General features: G+C 39.0%; 1 protein-coding gene across 1 annotated transcript; it reads right to left on the bottom strand.

The window, feature by feature from the left end:
• Positions 1-2,179: 2,179 nt before the first annotated feature.
• Positions 2,180-15,691, bottom strand: Spx (Spliceosomal protein on the X). The gene is made up of 6 exons (XM_069827311.1): positions 15,610-15,691; positions 14,835-14,918; positions 14,059-14,204; positions 12,060-12,188; positions 7,106-7,946; positions 2,180-2,543 (listed from the first exon to the last, which is right to left on the bottom strand). The coding sequence occupies exons 1-6, from the start codon at positions 15,641-15,643 to the stop codon at positions 2,317-2,319; spliced, it is 1,461 nt and encodes a 486-aa protein (XP_069683412.1). The 5' UTR covers positions 15,644-15,691; the 3' UTR covers positions 2,180-2,316.
• Between the last annotated feature and the right edge of the window lie 1,307 nt (positions 15,692-16,998).

The following is a 16,998-nucleotide window of genomic DNA, read 5'->3' as shown; positions in this document are numbered from 1 at the left end:
ACAAAACGTGAAAGAAAAGAAAATTCACTGCTAACGCATCACATCCCACAGCCCACCACCAGGATTAGATAATTTCCATCATATCAGATCAATAAACGAGATATATTGCTACTTCTATTTTCCTGGCAGAAGTGGATTGATGGGGTGGTTGGACTGATCCATTACATGGGTGTGTACTAAGTTACGTTAAAATGACAATATTTATGTAGAAAAATTAATTGTTTGATGTTATTATGATCAGATTCTCGATATAAAAAGGGGGGAAATTACGGAAGTAAACAGGCCTATGGCAAATTTGTCAAAACTCGTAACTGACAGAAGCGCTTGAACTTTTATCTGCCAACACCAACAAACAACTACAGAAGCATGACACATGTTTTATTTTGAAATATGTACAGTTCATGGGAATGGAGGACCGGACGGGAGAGGAAATGGGAACAACAATAAGATTATGGCTTTCAACTTACATATTCTGCACTTAACTACACATATCTTCTTCTATGTATGGTTTGTGAGTTCATAATTTCACTACACACAAATAATAATGTACTGGATTGTAAACACATAAGTTCACATACAATGTTATAATACTAACAATACTTTTGTTTGAGGGAAGACAATTTTAAAACAGATCCTGTGTTACGTGGCATATATTCCAGCTACCTCAGTCCACAAAGCAAACCTGTGATGCACTGTTGTCTCACATAATTATATTGTATATACACAAGATGGGTCAAAAGTCGCTTTCCCCAATATTCGTTCTTAGATTTCATACTTGTACACATACACAGATGCCATAACTTGAATAAACGAATTAAAAAAAAAAAAAAAGGTAAAGGTGCCATGAAGGCTCTTGGGGGGCATGGAGGTAGAGCCCCATGCTTTCCATGACCTCGGCACTAGAATGAGGTGGTGTGGTCGGCACCACGCTCTGACTGCCTTTTACCCCCGGGAAAGACCCGGTACTCAATTTTATAGGAGGCTGAGTGAACCTCGGGGCCGTTCTGAAAGTTTGGCAACGAGAAAAAAAACCTGTCACCACCTGGGATCGAACCCCGGACCTTCCAGTCCATAGCCAGCTGCTCTACCAACTGAGCTACCTGGTGGCCGAATAAACGAATAGCTGGTGTATTAAGTGATAGGTTGGCAACCATGTTCGTGTGTCAACTGTTTTTCCGATGTCATGTCTTGTTGTTGTTTTGTTGAATTGCGTCGGGTTGCGTCTCTATGCAATAACTGCTAGGACTTCTTGAAGCAGCAATTCCATGAATGGATTGGCCATCATGGCACAACAGAATGGCCACCCAGATCATGCGACCTGACGCCATGTGATTTTTTTCTGTGGGGTATCCTGAAAAATGATGTTTTTGCTCATAAACCGCAGGATCTGCATCAGATGGACAGATGATATACAGTCATTCGTGAAAATCGTGAGTTATGTTCTGTCATCCGTAAATCAGTGTTTAAATGTTGTGAATAGTGTATCATGAAACAGCACCTCCATTTTGAACAAAATCTATAAAGGAATGTGTAGTCAAATGTAAATGTAATTAAATATAAGAAAGTGTTTGGGGAAAGTGACTTTTAACCCACCCTGTATATATATATATATATATATATATATATATATATATATATATATATATATACATTAGTACAGCCCAGCTTATGAAAGAAAATCTGAAGTATAATTCTGCATATTTTGAAGTCTGCAGCAATGGAAATAACTCTGGCTAATGCTTGTTGGCAACACTGCACAGAGATGTCAAAGTCGTTGTCATAGTGATTTCAATGCAGCACCAAATACGACCAGGCATGGAATGTTAGATAGTACACCACACTAAGAGAAGAAAATAAAAAATGAAGGTTGTTTGAAATGTCAAACAGAATTAGACAAGGAAGTGTACTCCCTCCATGAAAGAAGAATACCTATTGGTGTTGGAAATGAAAGTCAAAGGCATAAGAACATTAGAAAGACCACAGATCAAGTACGCATAGATTAAAAAAGAGGGGCCAAGATTGGGAAAGAATTCAAGAGGAGGCATGTGGCAAGACAGGACTTTGTGGACGTGGCTATGTTCTGAGATGACCCACAACTGAATGGAAAAGTCTAGTGATGACGATGAATACAAAAGAAGCTGGGCAAAACAAAGGAAGAAATACAGAAATGTGTTACTACACAATTTAACAGAAGTCACCCAGAAACAGCTGACAGCATTTCAACTGTAGAAAGTCAATTCGCATCTCTCACATTCTTAACAGAAGTGTGCGATTTCAACTGACAACAACCGTGTCCCAGGCACAGACTCGCACTTGTTAGTAGTTATCGTATGTGTTGTCGTAGTTGCTGTTGTCATATGAGTTGTCGTAGCTGTTCTCAAATGACCCATCGTTAGTTCCGGGTTGCACCGGCCTCATGCCACGAGGCGGTGGAGGTGGTCGCATGCCTCTTGGAGGTGGTGGTGGACCACGAGGGGGAAAAGGTGGCCGACCAAAAGGAGGGCGACCTGGAGGGGGTGGTCGCCAGCCGGGGGGAGGTCCACCTGAAAAAAGTTAGAAAACAATATTTCAGTTACACAATATAAAAAATGATTGAAGGATGTTGATGCAATTTTCGAGGCAAGGAGTCACTACAAGATTACCTAATATTCTGCTTACAGCTGAGGAAAACCATGCGAAAACGTTTAAGTTAATCAGTCCAACAGGAATTTGAAACCCAGCCTAAGTGCAGTCTCAAACTACTACCCCTAGACTACACCAGCAGCCTATACCAGTTTTCTACATGTCAAAATCCTGGAGAGTGACAGGATATTTTTTTCACTTCTTACAAGGGAAGGGTTTCGGCTCGAACAGGAATTTCGTATCCAAAATTTGTATACAGGCCCATCTTTACATCTCTGTAAAGCTCCCAAAAGCATTCGTTTGTGTAATGTGTGGTTTGTCTGTTAGAGCACTGTACAAGTTGAGGGGTGGGGAGAGCACTGCACAAGTTAAGGGGATGGGACACCTTACCTGTAAGCCTAGCCTAGCCTAGCCTAGCCTAGAAGCTAGTGCGAGCGGTAAAATGTCTAAAGCCCATTTAAGAACATTTTTCTCCAACGTTCTGTCTGAAAATATTGCAGCTAATCAAAGTGTACACTGTTGTGTGAGTCATTGAATGCGCACAAGGACACAACCTTAATAAATGAATTATTCCAAGGCTAGGACGTGGAATGTATGATCATTCCACCTAAAAAAACTAAATATATCCAGCCTCTGGATATCTATTTCCTTAGACAATACAAAATACAGGGTGCGGCATTTAACGTTTCCTATTTTCAAACTCCCATAACTTATTTAGTTTACAAGTAAATTACAAGAAATTAATCAGTTTACAACCATTATAATCTTGGAATCACAGTACATCTTATGTTTTGAAAATAATGTCTTTAAGATGTCCTCCATTGGCGTCAATGCATTGTTGCAATCTTCCCTGCACACCGGCCATTACTCGCCGCAATGTTTCAGGTGTAACATTAGCAATTTCTTCACGAATCGCGGTTTCAAGGTCCTCGATGTCATGAAGGATACAACCGTAGACCTTACTCTTAAGATACCCCCACAAAAAGAAGTCTGGTGCAGTGAGATCAGGGGAAACAGAGGGCCGCTGAATGTCACCTAATCTGGAGATAAGTTGCCCAGGGAAAGCAGCACGAAGTGTGGATTTTGTGGGGCCCAATAACGAAAGTTCTGCTTGTTTACATAACCATTGAAACAGAAATTTGCTTCGTCACTCATTATCAGGCAGCTGTGAGTGTTAAACAATTGCAGCATTCTCTGACAACATTGGACGCGCAGGGCTTTGTTTACTACTGTTAATTTTTGTGCAACCTGGAGTTTATATGGATGGAAGTGCAAATCATTGTGTAATATTCTTCGCACACTTCTGTCCAACAAATTCATGGTCCGGGAATGACGCCGCACGGAACGATACGGACTTCTCTGCAGAGCCGTTCTCACACGTTTGACATTATCAGGAGTCCGTGCCGTTTTCTGACGAACTCGAGCTTTGTTTTGAACCGATCCCGTTTCACGCCACTGACGCACCCACACACTGATTATTTTTCGTGATGGTGCAACTCCACGTTGATTATCACCAAAAATCCGCCTAAACTCGCGCTGGACAGCAACAATTGACTTGGTTGAAACAAACTGTTCAACACAGAAAATGCGCTGTTGCACCGGCCAACGTTCCATGATTAACTAAAGGCTTTGCTACACCGAATCCCTGTGTTGGGATGTGGCTAACTAAATCCAAGGCTTTGCTACACCGAATCCCTGTGCTTGCAAACATGTTTTACCAACAATGTGAACAGAATCGCAAACTTAAAATGGGAAACGTTAAATGCCGCACCCTGTATATGCTCAGAGGATAACAGATTGCATAAGGACTCTTGCTGAGAATCCAGAACTTAACTTGGAAAATGCACTCTGTTATTCATAACCAGTTGTCTGCTCCAGTATACCGCCCTATACCTCAGTATTCCTGGCAGTCAGCTGGTGAACAAGTCTCGGACTTCAAAAATGTAATTCAGGTGGCATTTGATTTTTCAGCACTGGAGTGTGGTTCAGAAGATTGTTCAGGTGTTGCTTCTGCGTGTTGTGCTTATTGCCCTGCTCCATGCTGTTTCATGCATTTTATAGAGAATCCTCATGTACATTTTTAAAGAAGCGTATTGACCAATACCAACCAAACAGAGAGTTACACAAATGAATGCTTTTACGGTCTTCATCACCATTGTGAGGGAAGCCTCTGTACAAATTTTTAACCAAAAATTCCTGTTCGAGCCGAAACCCTTCCCTTGTTAGTATATATCAGGTTGTATACCAAGGTCTGTACTTGGACCTGAAGGCAAACAACAACTTTAGTGATATTAGGTGAGTATAGGTTAAAGGGGTCCGTCTTCTTGCTTATCAAGTAATGTGTAGTCTTAATTATTTACTATGTCACATTTATTGATTGGATTAACGTTTTCGGCAATTGTTTGCCATCATCAGATCATCATAAGTATCATGTTATACACACTGAATACTGAATTACGAAATTAAGTGGAATGAAATAATATTCGGACAAACAAACATGGTTACCACTTGACTAGATAAATGTTACATTATAATTAGACGTGCACTCACTCTGCTGTTCACATTTTTTTTTTTTTTTTTTTTGTGCATTTAGCGCTATACAGATCATTTCTAAATCAAATATAAGTACAATATATGACACTGAATTGAGGGCAGCCTAGATTGGGCTCCTCAATGAACAAAAATAATTGTTAATAAATAATTATTTACATAGGTTGGTGTGATGATGAATTTTGATTATAATATGAGGTCCATTGGAAGTCGGCTCTTGATTCTGGTGGGAAATGTGGACTTCTTTCCGAGAGAGTAATGGACGGCGCATGGAACATTTTCTAGGTTGTCGTAGAACTTCTTAGCTTGTGAATGAATAAACTGTTTGATTGTGTCAATACCAGTTTCTCTGTGTAGTTGGCTGTTACGGACAAACCAAGGAGAATTGAGTGAAATTCGTAGGACTTTATTTTGAAATGACTGGATGTGTTTAATTTCACTTATTTCTGCTGTTCACATGAACAATATCATAATGTTAAGATTAGACACAAATGGAATTATGACGTGCAATAATTACATATAATACGTGAATTAAACTAGCAGGTTACGAACATACTTGATGCTAAATGATTACTCTGTTTGAAAAATTATGCTCTTGAGGAATACATGTATATATGTCAAGATATCACCCTGTGGTATTGCATTTTATCATAAATGTTAAAGATTGAGCACAGAATGAAATGTGAAAACAAAATAACAATATGCTATTGACTCTTCATGTGGGAAAATATTATGTTCCGTAGGTTATATAAGTTGAAAACAAGTAAATTAAGAGCATGCTTGATACAAGTGACTGCTGTGTGTTAAAAGTCTTGCTGTTAAAATTGCGTTTACATATTCTAGTAGTTACCCATGGTAGCTTGACATGAGAATTAAAATAGTGATGAATATTAAAATGTTAAATAAATATTTAAAATACAGCTGAGGTAGGTTGAATGTGATACAAATTTGACTGTCACGTCTCGAAGATCAGTCAGCTGGTTTCGATGCTGTGTTGGTTGTTAACATGATGTGATCGGGTCAGTTGTTCAGCTGACATTGATGATCATGATCTGGTATAGGACTTGAGATGTAATAGCTCTCTATGTACAGACGTGGACAAATTATTAGACTAAATTAATTATATGTGCAACAAAGCTGTATTTATCGGCAGAAATAATGAACAAAAATGTATTTTGCACAGAAATAATGAACAGAAAATTGAGTCTGAAGGTTACTAATATTTTGTGAGCATTCCCTTATTTTTTATTAACACGTTGATTTTGTCAGGGATGCTGGAAACCAAAGTTTGACACTTTCTTTGAATATCAGCATCATTTAGCAGATATCAGACAGTGCTTAAATGAGTCCATGTTTTGTTGTAAGCCCTTTTTGTTCACTTTCTTCTTCAGTATAGATCACAGATTTTCAATATCGTTCATGTCCGGTCTTCTTGCAGGCCATGGGAGAATATCTTCTGCAGTATATAATTAAAACACCAGTAGTACCAACACAGCCAGATAAAATATACTTAACCATTGGAAAAATATACCAGAAGATGAAAAACAATCATATTTACAACTATAGAGATTCTGTGAATTATACTGATAGTTGATATGACGAATTATATTATGTTTCCAAGAAAAACGTTTTAGTCTAATAATTTGTCCACGTCTGTATATTGTTTATCAGTTCTTTTCCATAAAAACTTTTCAACATTTGCAGAGTTGCTTTACTAAATGGTTGTTCCTATTGGTTTTGATTTTGGTGAATAAAAAGACACGTTAGAAGAATTCTACTAAAACTTTAAATATCTCAAAATTGTCTACATGAGGGATAGCTCCCTTTTCCCTCAATTCTAAAACCAGTTCACTATCTGTTCAATGCAATTCCCTGACTCTGCCACATCTCTCTACGAGAAATGAGAACCAACCCCTCTTCTCAATTTCCTTACCGTGTGGTGGAGGGGGTGGAAAGTTGCCCTGGAACCCCTGGTGGTGTGGTGGTGGTGGGAACTGGCCACCCCCTTGCCACGGCGGGGGCATCATCCTTGGTGGAGGAGGTCCGCCCTGTGGTGGCGGAGGCATGGGGGGCATGTGCCCCATCTGTCCCATGCCCGGCCCCATGGCGCCAGGCTGCTGCTGGGGTGGCTGCTGCTGCTGTGCCTGCTGTGGGGGTGGGGGTGGCTGCTGCTGCTGTGGCTGCTGGGGTTGGGGCTGGGGGGTGGCCGTCGGAGGCATGGGGGGCAAGGGCGGTGGTCCAGCTCTGCTCAGTGGTGGGGGCGGCATCCCCGGGGGACCGGGTGGGCCCGGAGGCAGCGGTGGATGGCCCGGGGGATGCATCGGCTGTGGTGGCAGTGGAGGGGGAGGAATGCCAGGCGGAATAGTCATTGGAGGAGGTGGCATTGTGGAGGGGGGTGGCACTGGTGGTGGGGGAGGCGGGTGCATGCCAGGAGTGGGTGGAGGCGGTGGGACCATGCCCAGCATAGCCACTGGAGGTGGGGGCGGCACCAGTGTTGGCGGCTGGGGGAGTGGTGCAGGAGGCGGTGCATCTGCGAACAGCTGGTGAGGGCGGTCGGCCTGTGACAGCGGGTTCTGTGCCGCCAGCAGTCTCTCTGCCGCCGAGCCGTGGCGTTCGCCCCTGGCGTCCTTCTTGAACGCATACGACACAGAGATGGGGCGATTGCACAAGTACTGTCCATTCATTGCTTCGATGGAGGCATCTGAAGCATCAAAGCTTGCGAAGTTGATGAAGGCGAAGCCCTTCGAGTTGCCTGTTTCTGGGTCACGCATAATCTGCAATTTCATCAATACACATTAGTTGTCACCAAGAGAACAGCTCTGTGAATAACCACCCATAAATACCACGTGTCTGTCGTGAAATGTATATTACTTAAAAATATTCAACCATCTAGACAAAAAAAAAGGACACTAAACTTTTCTAAAGTAAAGCTCTCATTAATACTGAATCAGCAAAGAAGATGGTGCAAAGCAAAACAAATGAATGATTTCTTAAAGAATACCTATTTATAACACAAAATGAAATACTGAACGACATATAGATGACAGATGCAATGTTAGACAAATGGCTAGAATGTTGGCTTTCCATGGTGGTAACCTGGGTTCAAATCTCAGAAGGTGCAACTGGAATTTGTGGTGGCTAAAGATGGTGCTTGGTGATAGTTTTTGCGAGGTACTCCCGTTTTCTCTACCACCATTCCTCCATTAATCATGGAGTGTTACGTAGTTCGCATTATATGATGCACCAAGAGCAATACTTTCATATTTTGTGTGAATCTACAGTCAACGACAGTATTTAAATGGAACTGACAGGACCAACAACTGACGAAATTTATAATTTTGTAATTCGTATTCTTTTTACTTCCATAGAAAACATAATCTTAAATATTTCAATGTGTTGATTTGTTCCAAAATAATGTTCTCATTATGGAATTCACTACTAACTTGTTTTTACCTTTGAAGGCCATGATTTTAGATTTTTTTCCCAGATATAATAAAACCTCGATAAGCCGGATTTCGCTTAATCGGGACAGGCAAAAAAAAAAAAAAAAATCGCCAAGTTTGGAAAATTAAAGAACTTTGTTTTAAGACTTACTTTTACACATTAAGTATGGAATTACAATATTACACCTATAGTATTAAAAATAAAGCAAATCCGTCAAGTTTGCAGGTCCGTTGTACACATCATCATAATTATGGGTAATATGTATGTATTGCTTTACATTTTATCGCACTGTATAGTGTATTTAGTCCTATGCCCTTTAAATACACCACAATAAACGTGTTTTGTTGATATAAACGGAGTTCTTTTAGTTTACGTAGTTGTTTCTGAATTGGAATAATTCTATGTGCATATAGGTTTGGTACATATTTAATTATATTAAATATAGCCCCTTGGAGTCGGTAAGTATGCAAATAGATTTTTCAGAAATTTGAGTAACACACTGAAGAGCAGCATCAATAGCTGCAATTCAGTGTCAAGACTGGAGGAGGATGAACATGGTATGAAATAACTTTCTTGATATTTTGGAATATAATACCCTGCTCCTGATGTCCCATTATTAGGGTTTAGAGATCCATCTGCATAAATTTGAAGGTGATCCTTATATGTGCTGCAGAGTAGTTCCATGGAATCTAACTTAAAAATGTATAAAGGAAATAACATTTCAATGGATACCTAGTCATTGTGGTATACCTGAAAACGAGAAAGTCGATAACATTGCAAAACAGGCAACATATTTGCAACCAAGACCTCTTCAAGTGATATCTCTATCCAGTGCTTTTGCTTCAGTAAATTCTCATTTTACAAACCTATGGATCAACAATTGGCTCTCTTCTGACAAAGGAAAAATTTTACAGTCTGTACAAAAGAACCCAAATGACCTGGAAATGTACAAAAACTTGCCCAGACATGTTCAGACATTTTTAACAAGAGCCAGAACAGGTCACATTGTCACTCAATTGTACCTACACCGATTTCACATTTCTGATAATCCTACTTGTCTGTGGTGTAATGATCATGATGAAGATCTGGAACACATTCTTCTATACTGTCCATCCATAAACCACAAAAGAAGTAAATTAAAATCATCAGTACCAGTTGCAGAAGACACAGCCCTGCAGTATATATCGACTACACCCCACCTCTGGCCACTACCAACTTACTTACCGGTTTTTAAGGAACCCGGAGGTTCATTGCCACCCTCACATAAGCCCACCATTGGTCCCTATCCTGAGCAAGATTAATCCAGTCTCTATCATCATATCCCACCTCCCTCAAATCCATTTTAATATTATCTTCCCACCTACGTCTCGGCCTTCCCAAAGGTCTTTTTCCCTCCGGCCTCCCACATAACACTCTATATGCATTTCTGGATTCGCCCATACGTGCTACATGCCCTGCCCATCTCAAACATCTGGATTTTATGTTCCTAATTATGTCAGGTGAAGAATACAATGCGTGCAGTTCTGTGTTGTGTAACTTTCTCCATTCTCCTGTAACTTCATCCCTCTTAGCCCCAAATATTTTCCAAAGCACCTTATTCTCAAACACCCTTAACCTATGTTCCTCTCTCAAAGTGAGAGTCCAAGTTTCACAACCATAAAGAACAACCGGTAATATAACTGTTTCATAAATTCTAATTTTCAGATTTTTCGACAGCACATTGGATGATAAAAGCTTCTCAACCGAATAATAACAGGCATTTCCCATATTTATTCTGTGTTTAATTTCCTCCCGAGTGTCACTTATATTTGTTACTGTTGCTCCAAGATATTTTAATTTTTCCACCTCTTCGAAAGATAAATCTCCAATTTTTATAGTTCCATTTCGTACAATATTCTGGTCACGAGACATAATCATATACTTAGTCTTTTCGGGATTTACTTCCAACCCTATCGCTTTACTTGCTTCAAGTAGAATTTCCGTGTTTTCCCTAATCGTTTGTGGGTTTTCTCCTAACATATTCACGTCATCGGAATAGACAAGAAGCTGATGTAACGGCTACTAGCAACAGGCGTCTATAATGAACACCGATCAAAATACCCCTCATTTCTCGTGAAAAACAACAACTGAATAGACTATAGTGGACTTTATGTTGTCAACAAACAGCTGGATACATTAAGGAGATTGATTGATTTCTGAGTTTTAATACAATTTCTACTGTTCTTTTAGGTTATTTCAGCTGATCCGGACTTTTGTTAAACCTGTCAACTTATCCCCCCAATTAACGAGGTTTTACCGTATTTCCATGTCGCAACGTTCTGTAAATGTTTGCTAAACACCCTGATGTCCGAAGTGTATCTTCCATATCTGAGAGTAAAACGTAATTATGCACAAAAAGAATTATGTCCTAATTGGTGCAATGTACTCTGTATTCGAGTATCCGTTATGCAATTGTCCATTGTGAACAGTTGGTAGAGCAGCCTTCTATAAAATTGAGTACCGTGTCTTTCCCGGGGGTAAAAGGCGGTCAGAGCGTGGTGCCAACCACACCACCTCATTCTACTGCTGAGGTCATGGAAAGCATGGGGCTCTACCTCCATGCCCCCCAAGTGCCTTCATGGCATGTTACGGGGATACCTTTACCTTTTACTAAAAGATTAACTGATTAATAAAAGCTAGACAGTTTATTGTAAAAGTTAAGAAGAGAGAAGCATTTCTTTTATTGATTAAGTACGAATTAAACCTACTCTACGCTGTAAGAAAATGCTTAATAAGCTTGCTTTTGAACGCTACTAAATTCCGACAGACTCTGATGTCACTGGGTAGGGTATTCCACAAGCGCCAGAGCGAGATTGTGTATGATGATGAATACGATGATGTCTTATGAGTTGGTATGGCTAGTATGCGGCTATTTTGCGTGCGTGTGAAGAGATTATGATATGATGACAGGTAACTGAAACGGGAGGCAACGTAGGTAGGTGTAGAAGTGTGAAGGACTTGGAAAAGGAGAACAAGGGAATGAAAATTTCTACGTTCGTTAAGCCGTAGCCAGTTTAGAGTTTCGAAGGATGGGGTAATGTTGTCAGTGCGACGGACATCGCAGACGAAGCGAACACAAGAATAAAATTATGAAGACGTAATCTTTGCGACTGGTTGACATTGAGGTCAGTCAGTAGAAAATCACAATAATCGAAGTGGGACATTACTAGTGTTTCCACTAGTATTTTCTTGAGTGATAGCGGAAGGAATTTTCGAATGCTGTTTAAGGAATGTAGTATGGAAAGCACTTTTTTGGTAATATGGGTTACTTGGTTATTCCAGTTTAAATGCGTATCAAAGTAAACTCCAAGGTTTTTAACACAGGAAGCAAAAGGGACATGTTCGAAATCCGATTCATGCTGCCACTGCATATTATTACAATTCAATAAGATTGGACGCCTTACCTTTGGTGTCTGGAGAATCACGCCAAAGGCAGAAAACGTATCGTACAGGAGCTTTTCGTCGACTTCTGGGTCCAAGTTCCCAATGAAAATGTTCGCACCAACATCTAAATTCTTCTGGTGAGCTGATGCCTGGAATACAGAAAAGAGAGAGGTTTAGCAACTGGACGCAATGAACCATCCACAGATGATCCACGCAAACGGCACACACTTCCTCGTTACATATTTTACTCTCTAAGAAACAAACCCACAGTCCTCTTATCTATGACTAGCCGTACCCGTGCGCTCCGCTGCACCCGTTAGAAATAAATATAAAGTAATTACATAATTAAAATAGGACGTTTGATCCAGGGAACATTCGTGTTTGATAGAAGGATAAATCGTTTAATATGTTACTTAATTTAAATTGTATTTAAAATATTAAAATGCGATCATTTTGATCCAGAGACCACTCATTTGGTGCAATGACAATTCCTTTAACATGTTTCTTAATTGTTATTACCAATTATTTTTGGAAAAGCGAAAATTAACAGAAAAATTTTGGCTACAGATTTATTATTATGTTTATATTATATTATATTATGAAAAAGTGTATTGATAACGGATGTACTCGAATTAGAAAGTTTTTAATTTGTTGTGGGAGCTCTCGAATCTCAGGAGAACAACTTTTACAACAGCGCAACATAATCTGCTTGGCTCATTACCCAAATTTTTTGCATTGCATTTATTGCATATGTGTTTCATGTATTTTAACACGATTCAATTGAGCATAGTTAAAATTTGAATTATACAATAATGGATTGCTAAGCTAACGTACTATTACTGCATACTAAATCAATACACTCTCGTTGTTCGTTAATTCTCTGAGATAAAAATGAATATGTTCATAAACATTATTATAAGAAATACAGGAAATGAATATACAGAATAACCTATCAAGTTTTCTGTGCATAAGAAGCTATTTTAATCTTACCTGTCCTCAATTCACTCACAAGTTACTGTAATAACATTATAACATTATGTCCATCTAGAGAAACTACACTTTCCAATGATGAAATAATAATTAATTATACAAATCGGTTAATTTAGCTTCATACAAACACAGAAACATTGTCTGTAGGCTATGTTTCATTGCTTTCGATTGTTGTGTCCAAGGCCCCTTATAGACGAAGTCATTTGTTTTTTATTTCAATACACCGCCTTAGATGGCAGTTATTTTAATTTTAAAACTCATTTATCTCATTAAATATCAGTCCTATCAAAATTTTTCAGAGAATAAAACTTATCAGAAATCATTTTTAAAGAAACTTTTGTTATGTAACATATTTCACAAAAATCAATAATAAGCGAGATATTTCGATTTATTTAATTCAGGCCCCCTTATAACCCCCCTTTTAAATAACGTATTTTGAATGCCATATAGCCTATAATCTAAGTTACAACGAACTTAATTTATATTCCAATTTTCATCGAAATCAGTTCAGCCATTATCGCGTGAAGAGGTAATAAACATACAGACAGACAGACAGACAGACATACAAACAAAAATTTCAAATAAGCGATTTTCGGTTTCGGGGTGGTTAATTATATATGTTAGGACCAATTATTTTTGGAAAATCGAAAATTACCAGAAAAATTTCGGCTACAGATTTATTATTAGTCCTCTTATCTATGATTCATTCATTTTCTCCTTTACACCTCAACTGTGCCAGACGAAAGTAAGGCCTTGTCACAACAACCTCTTTTAAAGTAAACATGAATTTGTTTTAAGCTTGCGGTAATTATTTTGTTCTCTGTCAAATTAAACGTTAGTCAGTATGGCGGACATCATGAAGGATCAGTGACAGGTTAGGTTTGTTCAGGTTTTTGGTATGCCTAAAAAAAAAGTAACGAACAAAAAAACCTGAACAAGCGAAACCTAACCTGTCACTGATTCTCAATGACGTGCTCCATACTGACCAACGTTCAATTTGGCACAATCACCAAGCTTGCCCGTCATTACCTTGTTGACACGGATTGGCTTGCCGTACAGCTTGATCATGTTCATGATCTTGATGGAGTAGTCCGCGTCCTCCTCCCCCATGAACTCCACGAAGCCGTAGCCCTGGTGCATCTGCGTCACGCGGTCTTTTGGCATGTGCACATTCACTGACAACACAAAACACGGTCCAAGATTTACAAAGCTGAGGTTATCTGGGAAAATTTTAGAACACGGACTGCACCTACCAAATTATGTCTTACTTACTTACTTACAAATGGCTTTTAAGGAACCCGAAGGTTCATTGCCGCCCTCACATAAGCCCGCCATTGGTCCCTATCCTGTGCAAGATTAATCCAGTCTCTATCATCATACCCCACCTCCCTCAAATCCATTTTAATATTATCCTCCCATCTACGCCTAAAATACTAAAAAGAGCAGATTTGTCTGCGTTTGTCGAATGCGCATCATTATATTTACGAAAAGGCACTTTTTAGTGCCAATAATTTATTTTGTGTGCACAAGGTTGGAATTTTGAAGTAAGAGGGAAAGGGTGCAATCCATGTTCTGGAGTTTATCCCTGCACTGTGTTTTCCCCACCACTATCGTGTATTTCCATAAATATTGTTAAAGGCTAGGATGGGTTAAGTTAGGTTAGAATGAGGGGCTAGCTCAATGACGTATGGCCAAAGGTTGTGGTGCTAAAGCAAACAAATGCCAGACAAACAACCGTAATTAATTAGGCACAAAAAATTTAAACACAAAATTATATATAAAGCAATATCCATATCAATACTCACCTACTGGACCTGACTGAACAAACAGTTCCCACATTAAGGCTTCCGTAACTTTCTCGTCGAGGCCACCCACATAAATTGTGGCATCTAAAAAATTAAAAAAGAATAAGATGATTTCATCAAGGTCTGCAATCTACATCAAGATGGCAATGAAATGCAAAAGTCAAACCGCTTTAAAGCTACTTTCACACTAGATTCGAAACTACTCACACATTATGGCCCGTTTTATCTAAAATGAGCTACATTGAAGATTACTATAACATTACGTACAAATTTTAGCGTCTATCTGCAATTCTTTAATTTAAATCATAATTAAGACAATATATTTTCGTTATAACAGTCAATGGCTATTTCATCACCAACAGCCAGTTTCCTAAATGGGTATGTAAAGTAAACATGAAAATAATCTTAGTTTCCTAACCTCAAGGGTGGGAGTAACATTCACTCATGTCATTTTTGCTCTCAGCATATTTTACAGCAAATATATATCATCTTGATAAATAATCTTGGCACCATCTTCTTAGGGAATTTCCTGTGATAAATTCCTCCTAAGATCTGATCCGAGCTAATTCAAGTAATTTACACAAAATGTATCAGTTGCGTACAGGTACACACAACAAACGCTAAAATGATTAGAAGAAGTTTGGAATACGCATGAAATAAATAATTTCACTGAGTTCGTAAAGTAGGATACATAACAAACTAGCAAGAATTAAAGCTGCGCTGTACCAATTTTCAGTTTAGATGCCTCAAATACAAAATTAAAGTGAATATTTACCTTGATTCCTTTCAGCAATTGGACCGGCTGCCATCTTTACCAGGAGCGGTCGCAGCCTGCTGGTAGATGGTGGTACCCCTGATAGGTGTCTCAGGCATACCACACCACCAAATCACCTACACTTTGGCACTGACATCTATTGAGGTCTGTAGTAACTGCAGGGTAAAGACGAAATAATAATAATAAAAAAAAAAAAGCAAATAACTTGATTCAATATCTGTCCGTGAAGCGATAGCCTATGCTCGTCTCACGTCCACATGCCTCAGTAGAGGTGAACGATCATCCAGCCTGAACGGACTTATCGTATTGTTAGCATGATGGTTCTCCCAGCCATTATAGGCCCTAGCCGGTTTTCATAATTGATTTCACTGCCTAATGTAGCTTCCCAAATTCATCACGATGCTGGGTGGACACCAGTCCCATATATTGGCTGAAATTTCATGAGAAAATTCCTTCCCCACGAGGACTCAAACCAGCACGCATTCCATAATGCGAGTCCTAGGTATGATACCTTAGACCATGATAATATAGAACAGCATTTCTCAAACTTTTCTGAAGTGGGGACCACTTTTTAAGTCAGAACAGTTCCGCAGACCACCTTACTCTTGTTCCCTTCGAAAGCAAATTTATCATTTATGTAGCATAGTTTAATATCAATATACTTACATTTTAATGTAGAAATAATTAAGTAATTAAAATTAATTTTAATTCAATCAATTTTATATTAGTATTAACTAATTAAGTTAATATTAATAGAAGAAAATTTCTTACATCGTCATCTGCAAAAACAGAAATAAAAAAAAAATTAATGCAGAAACATGCCCGATTTTCAACAAGAAAAGATGCAATTTTGCATGTTCTATTATTGGTGTACGACGTACAGTACGTGACCATTTCAATGTGCAAACTATTAAGAAAGTCATCAATACATGAACAGGTTCGGTACTTTGGTCCTGTTATGAATTCGGGTAGTCCCTGGCTGGGTTACAGGCACAGTGCCAGATGTGCAGGGAAAAGATGGCGAGAAACACACGTTCATAGTGCTTTAAATCCCTCTTTTGTTCCTGAGAGTAGAGTGGGAAGTCGATAGACTGGTATGGTAGGTCAAAAAATGTCAGTATTGGGAGAAAAAGTTAAAGACAATTGCCATGTGTCATTTACAAACTCTGAGAGTTTCAGCTATAGTGTGATACGCCAATTCGTTTGAATTTTATTTTTTCTTCTGTTTTTTTTTTTAAGGGCCACAAGGGCAGATCTCAAGGACCACAGGTGGTCCGCGGACCATAGTTTGAGAAACGCTAATATAGAGCATGACTTAGTCTATCAAAATTGTTTGTGATTCATATGAGCTAGTCCTTCTTATTTAACCTCATGAATGATTATTCATCA

This window comes from Periplaneta americana, chromosome 6 (genome assembly GCF_040183065.1).
Source record: "Periplaneta americana isolate PAMFEO1 chromosome 6, P.americana_PAMFEO1_priV1, whole genome shotgun sequence".
Taxonomy (NCBI): Eukaryota; Metazoa; Arthropoda; class Insecta; order Blattodea; family Blattidae; genus Periplaneta; species Periplaneta americana.
Note: the sequence above shows the minus strand (reverse complement) of the source record. Positions and strands in the feature narration are given on the sequence as shown.